The sequence below is a fragment of the Glycine max genome, chromosome 13 (assembly GCF_000004515.6).
Source record: "Glycine max cultivar Williams 82 chromosome 13, Glycine_max_v4.0, whole genome shotgun sequence".
In the NCBI taxonomy this organism is placed as follows: domain Eukaryota; kingdom Viridiplantae; phylum Streptophyta; class Magnoliopsida; order Fabales; family Fabaceae; genus Glycine; species Glycine max.
The window spans coordinates 30,668,969-30,677,986 of NC_038249.2; the positions used below are offsets into that span (position 1 = coordinate 30,668,969).

At 29.9% G+C, this 9,018-nt stretch overlaps 1 protein-coding gene across 1 annotated transcript; it reads right to left on the reverse strand.

Moving 5' to 3' along the window:
• Nucleotides 1-6,879: 6,879 nt before the first annotated feature.
• Nucleotides 6,880-8,184, reverse strand: LOC100790081 (aspartic proteinase CDR1). The gene has a single exon (XM_003541551.4). The coding sequence runs from the start codon at nt 8,182-8,184 to the stop codon at nt 6,880-6,882; it is 1,305 nt and encodes a 434-aa protein (XP_003541599.1).
• Nucleotides 8,185-9,018: the final 834 nt, after the last annotated feature.

Consider the following 9,018-nt stretch of genomic DNA (forward strand, 5'->3'; position numbering starts at 1 on the left):
TTTTTCAAATACCCAAAAAAGTTTATATGTATCAATATATGGAATGAAGATAAACCACCTAACCGTACAACATGTTCAACTCCAACATGATTGGAATTGAAGTTAAGTGTCATTAATTCATATGCTTAAGTAGAAGTAAGTTTTTAATCAAATTAATATTGAAAATGAAAAACAATCAATCTCAATCACAATCATTGCATAATTATAATAAAAAAACAACCAACACTAGTTGATGATTTGGATGGCGAAACCTTGGTGGCTAGGTTCTAGTTGGGGAAAAAACAACTATTATAAAACACTAGTTATTAATCCTCTTATTAGGCTGTAAATCAGATGAGATTGAAAGATAATTTGAAATACAAGAGACTCGTAAAAAAAAGCTCAGAATCAAAGATCAACCGCAAGGAAATAGATTAACAAAGCCATGCCAACTTAAAATGTTTAATACATGTATGTATTTTTATTTTGAGTTAAGATTCAACTTTATTTTGGACATGATATTCAGTATAGAACAACATAAGCTTTCCTTGAGGGACCAGTGAGTGTAGATCAATTAGGATCAAGCACATAACTTGATACATATAAACTTTATTTTGGACAAATTTCAGTCTCTTCAATTTTGTTGTCAATTTATTCATATGATCAGTTAATTTAGAAGCAGATCTTGTTTTTCCATGTTTGTGCATGTCAGCTCTTATGTGAACACCACCAAGGTTACGCCTTACTATTTATTCAAAGTTATGATTCAACAGGGATCAATACTGCTAGTGTGAGATACTGTTATATGTTAAAAGATCAAAATTAGAATTTTCAGTGAACTGATAAATGCCTTGTTAAGTCCCATAGAGATAAAGCTGAGATGTTTGGTAATGATTCACTTTTTCTTCTCGCTATAAAAGATGCATGCTCTGAAGTCAAACTTGGTGAATATCCTGACTTGTTAACCTAGCCATGTTCTCATTCGGAAACACATCAAAGTTCATGCTAATTTTGATTGTAGAGGTAGAGATATCTGTTGTTTCTCTGGTCTTTTTTGTTAATAGAACTAATAAATTTTTAGCAGTTAAGGTCATGTTTGGGATCAATTTTCCGATCAATTCTTGAGGGGGCTTGATCAAAAGCTAAAGGCCTTGATTCATGTGCATGTAGTTCATGTTGAATTTGGCAAATAAAAATAAGTTTATCTGATAATAACATTTTATCTTTTTTTTTTAAATAGCTTTTTTAGCCTAGCTACACTAGAATAGGCCAATTAGTGAATGTGATTTCTCTTTGCAGTTGAAGTTAGCTTAATACAATTGTTGATGATAGTGATTCATTGCTTCACATATTCAAGTTAGCTGTAGGGACTGTATTGAATAAAAAGAATACACTCAAGGCTGGAGTCTGACAAATGAGTCACTCTATAAGCTTGTTAAAAGTAACGCCTGTAAGTCCTAGATCAACCATATATTGCTTTTATTTTTTAATCTTAATTTATAATATTAATAACTCTACTTTAAGGAATAAAAATGACAAGTCACCTGAACTATTAGTTTTCTAAAAGTGATCTTGTTTAATATAATGTAGTTTGAAGTAGATATAGCTCAATCTAATCTTTAAAGGATACAAGGTGTGTATTTTATGTATTAATGCACACTAAATTGACCTGATTTTCAGTGCTTTCCTAGTGTAAGTAGTGTTTTGAAGTTGATTTTAGCATCACCCAGCTTTTGTGATTTTTGAGTGTAGGAATATCCTGTATGGGTTGGAAAGCAGCTGAGAAACTCATTAGGCACTGAAAATTCTCAGTGGGGATAATGTGAGCTAATTCAAACCCACCATATGTTTCTCTGTGCTCTTTATTAATTTCACTTTTTTTATATTTTATTTTATATAGTCTCAGTCACACATGTATTCATTTTACAGGTTATGATAATAGGTTCCATAGAATATACATTTTTATTTATATAATTAAATTTATGAAAAGTAAATATTTTGGATAAATACTTATATTTTACATTTATAATAAATAATTTAAATTGTGATAGTATTACTTTAAATTATTGATGATTTTTAAAATAAAACTATAAATATTAATTTATATACAGAGTTAAAAGAGATAAAGATTAAAAAATGATAGTTTAAAATTATCTTTGAAAAGAGTATTTGTTTGAATCCAAAATGATATTTCACTTGTTCTGTGAAGATTAATTAAAGAATTAATAATAAAATATTTTATTAGAAAGACATAAACTAATTAACAATTTTTAGTAGTTTTCATTTAACTTTTTTCTTTTTTAATCTAACAACTTGTTAGAAATTTCTTTAATACTTTTAATCAATTAAACATATTTTGGTTTTTATAAATTAAATTTATTTAAGGGACATTGAGTATAACTCTTGACAAATATATGATAGTAAAAAAGGAATTTAAAATCTTGAGTATTAAATAACGACATTAATTACTTTAACACATTTTCCTTATATAATCTTGATTATATGTTTTATATCGTGAATATCATTAATAGTTTATTATATCTTATAAACATTTTTTTTGCGTTAAAAAATAATTATTGAAATAATAAGCATGTATTGATAAACTAATAAATAAAATATTTTTAATGAAAAAATATTTTTTATTCTTTGTCTATTAATTTTAAAGATATTAATAAACAAAATCATCACAAAATTTTAAATATATGTATAAAGCGAAGAGTTAAGTAAAATTAAGAAGTGAGAATTTTGTTTTTGTTAGATTCAATTAATGTAGTTCGAATTCTAAATATAACTTGATTTAATTAAATTTGGGTATATCTTTTATTTTTCACTTTACACATTTTTTTTACTTTAAATAATTTAAATTTGAAATGAAATTTATCATTTAAAAAATTTGAGAATCTATTTTACTATTAGTATTATCATTCAACTTTTTTTTTTTTTGACAAAAGTATTATCATTCAACATGGCAATATTTTGTTTTTACTTTTTTCTAATTAAATAAAAAGGAGATGTAAAGGAGACAAAAGTAGTTTACTTTTTCCCCTTTTAAATAGTTATCCTATTAATATGACAACAGGCCGGGTCACACAATAAACAATTAACGAATGCACGAATTAACATATTCAATAATGAATCATTAAAATCTATATTATCCTTTCTCCAAATAACCAATAGTGGTAAAGTGTTGTTTGAGTTTAGGATGATGATTTCTATTTGCATCTTTAACATTTGACAATCTAGTAATTATCTATTTTCACATGCCATATCATCAAAGTTATGTTAGTGATACATCAACAAGTGTGACGTGAACATTATGTCAAATGTATTGCAAATGTCATATGAGCAAAATGTGTTAATTTTTTAATACGGAGTAAAAGCAAATAATTGTGATACTCGGAGAATTCAATTTATAATAAATATAGTTTAATTAAATTAAAGAATGCAAGTAAAAAATGTGTAGTGTTTAAAAATTGATAATAAATATTGTTTACTTTCTTAACAGATAGGTACTAAACAAGAGAAGGCCATGTACAGGATCAAGTACTAATACGGGCCGGCTTGCCTATTTTTTAGACTCGCATTGACCTTGCATAGCACATACCACATAGGCTGTTGGGTCAACTTGTAGCCTGCGATTGAAAAAAAAGAGAAGGGAAAATGATATTATAGCCTGACCATTGCTTCCGGCCTGCACCTCCATAAATTTTAATATTTCTAAATTGTCCTCTCTTTTTTGTAACTTCCTCACTCTCTTCTCCTTTCTCCCTGGCTTGTTGAGTCACTCTTTCACGGTATAGAGTTTTAAGTCAAAAGATAAAATGTATGTATATTAAAAATTGATTTTTTATCACTAAGATTTATATGACTTAAATGCAAAGTGAAAGATTACATTTTACTAGATGAAAATTATTTGAATTGGAAGTTATTTTTGTTTCAACTTTCAAAAAAACTTATTTATTATAGTTGATGTTAGTTTTCACTATAAATAGAGAAGGAAATTAGTTGAGAATCTCAACACATGAAGAAAGAGTGTGTGAGAAAATAGATTATGAAACAAAATCACTTTATTGAGATAAAAATGTCTTTGTGTAAGAATATTATCATTTCTTGTAACCATCGAGTGAGGTACTCAAGTTGGTAGACTGATACATTATTTGGGGTGAGTTACAATCTTATAATTATTCTTGCGATACTGAAATACTTTTTGAGACGATTTCATGGACGTAGGCAAGAGGTGTCAAATCACGTATTAAATTCTTATGTTTGTTATTATTTTTCCTACGATGTAATCTTTGTTGAGTTCTCACAATCCTTTGTGGGTGTGGATAATCTTATTTGTAGGAGTATTGATTACCCAACACACCGTACCATCCTGATACTACCCCACTTGATGACATGCTCAACTGCAACCCACCAAACACCAAATCATCTTCAAACACATTTTAATGTAATGCCTTCAAAATTGCCCGTTGCTAGCACAAAAATGTGCCTTTAAACTAACACTATTACCAAAATTAGTTTCATAAAACAAGAATTACTTGCGATCCGACTTTCCTTATCTGGAAGTATTGTTTGCAATTGTCTCGTATTAGGCGATCCATAAGATATATTTTTCTATTCTGAATTTTCAATTTCGAAATAAAAAAGATGTTTCGGATAACCTAATTTGGGATAATTACAAATAATATTTTCCGATTAGGCAATCTAGATTAGACAAGGGTTTTCATAAATTATTCTAGATCTCCTAATTGAATATGTAACACCCTCATTTTTGCTTTTTGTATTTGATTGTTTGTTCAATTCTTAATCTTATTTTTAAAAATTGATAAGTCTAATAAGGATAATCAAAATTTAAGTCACATTATTGTTCAATTTGATCTTTTATCTTTTATTTAAAGTTAATTTTGATCCTTTATTTTTTTAAATCGATTCAAAATGATCCATCCATCCATCCATTTGAAGTCGACATTGTTAACGAGACAAAGATATTAGTGGGTGAAAACCTCTACAAAATGTAAATTCTCCCTCTTCTCCTCTCCTTCCTCTTCTTCTCCCTCTACTTCTTCCAATAACATGAAACACCATAGTGCAGTAGCACGCCAGAGGCGGCAACTTCCCTCTCACAAAACCTAGAACCACCCAACACCACCACATTCTACTCCCATCTCCATCATTGTATCCCATGTCTTTTCCAATCGGGTGTCTTGTGTTGTTGATTGCCATCACAAATTTGCAAAACAATTTCCAAAAGATCCCAAACCCAAAACCGCAAAGGAAGAGATTAAATCAGAGCATGAAATGAGGATAGAACAAAGAAAGATGAGTGATTGACTGGATGAGATCCTACATGCCACGATTGTGGAGCAACATCCCAAATGTGACTTCCACAATGACAACCTAAATGCGACAACGACAACCACTGTGGTTGTAGCGACACAAGGTGAAACTCCAATTGTGGCAAAAGAAATGTGCGAGTTCACAAATATAGTGCTTCCTCTCCCTCGTGTGTCAAAACCATGAGTTGTGAAGAGGGCTAGAAGATGTTACAACCCAAGTTCTATTGTTAGGCCCAATATAGTATTATAATAGTTGTCCCTATTGTTAGGCCAAGTAAATAAGTTAGTAGATAAGTCAATGTATATATATATTCTTGTAACTACTAATAGAAGGGGACAATGAATTTACATGAAAAATTAATTTTTTATTTTTTATTGTCTTTTTTATACGGTGTAGAACAAATTTTCTTTCGAATAGGAGTGAACTCCAAAAAAAATAAGAGAGGAAAAGAAAATTAGAAAACTAACTTTTCATACAAATTCATTATCCCCTTCTATCGGTCATTACAAGAGTATATATAATAGTATGTCACACCTAAGAACAAAAATACAATAACAAAATACAGTACAAAATGCATGACCGAATACTCAAACGTTTTCTAGAATCTACTGACTTATTTAATTGGGCCTAACAATAGGCATAACTATTATAATACTATTCTATTGGACCTAACAATAGAACTTGGGTTGTAACGAAAGATGAAGAGGGATGGTGATGAAAGCTAGGGAGGTAGCAGGAACGGAATCGACAATTCAGGTGGTAAATTGAGAATCTGGTGGTGATGCGAAAGAGAAAGTGATTAGGGGTTGTGATTTTCAATTTGAAAAAAAATGGGATTAAGGTTTGTTGGAAACCTATTTTTCGTTTTTTGGTTGCTTTTAATGGTCAGTATCCCTAATATTTCTCCTCGTTCAAGCCAAACATTTCCGTATCAAGAGCTCTGAGTCCAACCACTACAAGCACCATCCATTTCAAGCTCCTCTGTGAATTGATCATCTCACAATAATACCATAGGATTAGTGGCGTCTAGTGTCTACTCCCTCTTATTTTGATTCACTCTAAAAGGGGGAGAAGAATAAGGAGTGGATAAAGTAGATAGGATTAGATGTCATAAGAGTTTGTTTGGTCATGTGTTTTGTAACAACTCGTTTTTCACCTTATAGAATTATTTTTTTTACTGTTATATGAATGTTTACAAGGAATTTCATTATTCCAATGTCACTGATGAATCTGGAATGAAGAAAAACCTTGAGAAAGGTTGTTTTGTATGCAGAAATTATATTAAACACACATAAATTGAGGTTATTTCTGATTTGTCGCTTTTTCTAACCATTCTTAATTTCTGTAAAGCTATCCAATATATGCTATTTAATTTCATTGGACGATCAATTTTCCTTATACTACACGATTTAATAAATATGATATATGTTTTAATAATATTACATTTAATTATTATTGCTTAATTAAAAGAATTAGTTGGTAATATATAAAAGATATTTTGATGAAATGTATAATTTTATTGTTGATCCACACAGACTAAACAAAACAAACAACAATCAATCACTGCTTGCTGCAATCTGTGGGCTTAAAGGAGACAATTTTCTTTTGAAGATCATAGCCAACCAAGAAGTTTTGCTGAGCCATGTTCCCAAAGATGGGACCAATTTTACTAGAAATGAAAGCCAAGCATGTTACCCCTTGTTCCACTTCGATAAAGGTGTTGACAGCATTTAACTTGACATCTGCACCACTAAAATGTGCCATGATCACTGGTGCATTTAGTTCATCAAAAGTACTTCTGTAGCAAAGGCTCAACTGTTTAAGTGGATCCTTAACACGGTCTAATTCAACCAGATCTGCTACTGCTGATTCCAACTTTGAGTAAATATCATTTGGCAAAAGAGTGAGTGTTGTACCTGAGTCAATTATGATATTTCCCTTTTCACCAAATCTAAATGAGGAGCTTGTAAACTCTATTCTATTGTTTCCCACACTGAATGCTTCCAAGGTTAGGTAGTAAAATACTTTTGGGTCATGTGTGACTATTGGAGTTGAGACAGTCCCATCCCCAGAAACCACTGCAGCATCTCCAAAATTGAGTTTGCTAGATATGTTAGACATTGAAGCCAAACAATAGGAAAACTTTCTACCTATTGAAGAAGAACGACGTCTCAATTGATTTATTAGCGACACAGGTCCATTTCCTAGGCCAACTATGCCCGAGCTTTTGCCTTCAAAGGAGACAGTATTGTTACGTCCACAACCTATCACGGTTCTACGAAATTTGACAGAAGAGCCATTGGTGGAGCCTAAAGTTAGGGTTTCCACACTAAGGTCTCCTTGTGAGTATGATCCATCCCCATAGTAAATAGTATATTCACACATTTTCCTATTATCAGAGGAACAAGAGGTATCTTCAACAGATTGACATGTAGTAGAAGAAAAGGGAAGGATTTTGTATGTGTTAGATTTTGAAGGATCAAATATACGAGTGGTTTGGTTGTAACATTTTTCACAAGGTTTACACTGCAACCAAATCATGTCACTACCTGTATCAATAATACCATAAAGTTGAAACGGAGGGATTCCAACTGAATAGCTGATTAGATATTCACCATCATTTTGTGTTATAGTGGCCTTAGCGGCCTTATGAGCTTTGTGGAAATGATTGGCACGATTGACGGAACGATGGACGGCATTAGCAACTCGTTGGAATTGAGTTTCTGTGGGACGAAAGAATGGTGATCTTGATGAGTCACGGTGGATCATCTCCACACTAAAGCCACCATTGAAAGCCTCTAAGTAAAAGATGTTGCAAAGATAGAATAAAACTAGAGCAAGAGTTGAAGGTGATATTGTTTTCATGACTAAGATGCAAAGAAGTGAATAAACAATCTCTCAAATTATTTGCATATTTAACTACTAGCACATTCCTGGTGGCCTTTCATAGGATTCTAATGGCAGAAAACACTCATAAATTTTCGTGGAAGATTTAGTGCACATAAAATATGTATTATCTTTTTAACACGATTTATTTCACATCTAAAAATCAATTAAGATTCATAGCTTGAATTATTTAATTAAGAGACACAAGTTGCTTATTATTTATGTCAAGTGTTGTTGGTAGTATATTTTAATATAAAAACTTAAATATGTAATAATAATTAATATTAATAATAATTGACGTGCGCACACATACACATTATATATATATATATATATATATATATAAACATAATAATTCATATATTAATTTCTATGCTTAAAATTTTGACTACATATTATTTTTAATAAATTTAGTAATTAATTTTAATTTTGACGGAAGTAATTACTTTTATTTTTCAATCAATTTTACTTACAATGTACCAAGTATGATATTTATTAAATATAATAAATTCCTCAACTTTGATTAATAAATGTAATATATTTTTAATAAATTATCAAACTATTATTTATCTTATTGTTGAACAGTATTAGTTGAAAAAGAAATTTCGAAAATTAAAATACGTCGTAATGTAATATTATTAAATTGACTACATATTATATATAATAAATATATTATTTAATGTTATTGACCGTCAAATTTACTTAAAATACATTAATTAATTAAGTGTATATTATATTTAATAAATGAACTGTATATTATATTTAATAAATATAGCATTAAATAAATATATTATTAATTAGTAGAATTATTTG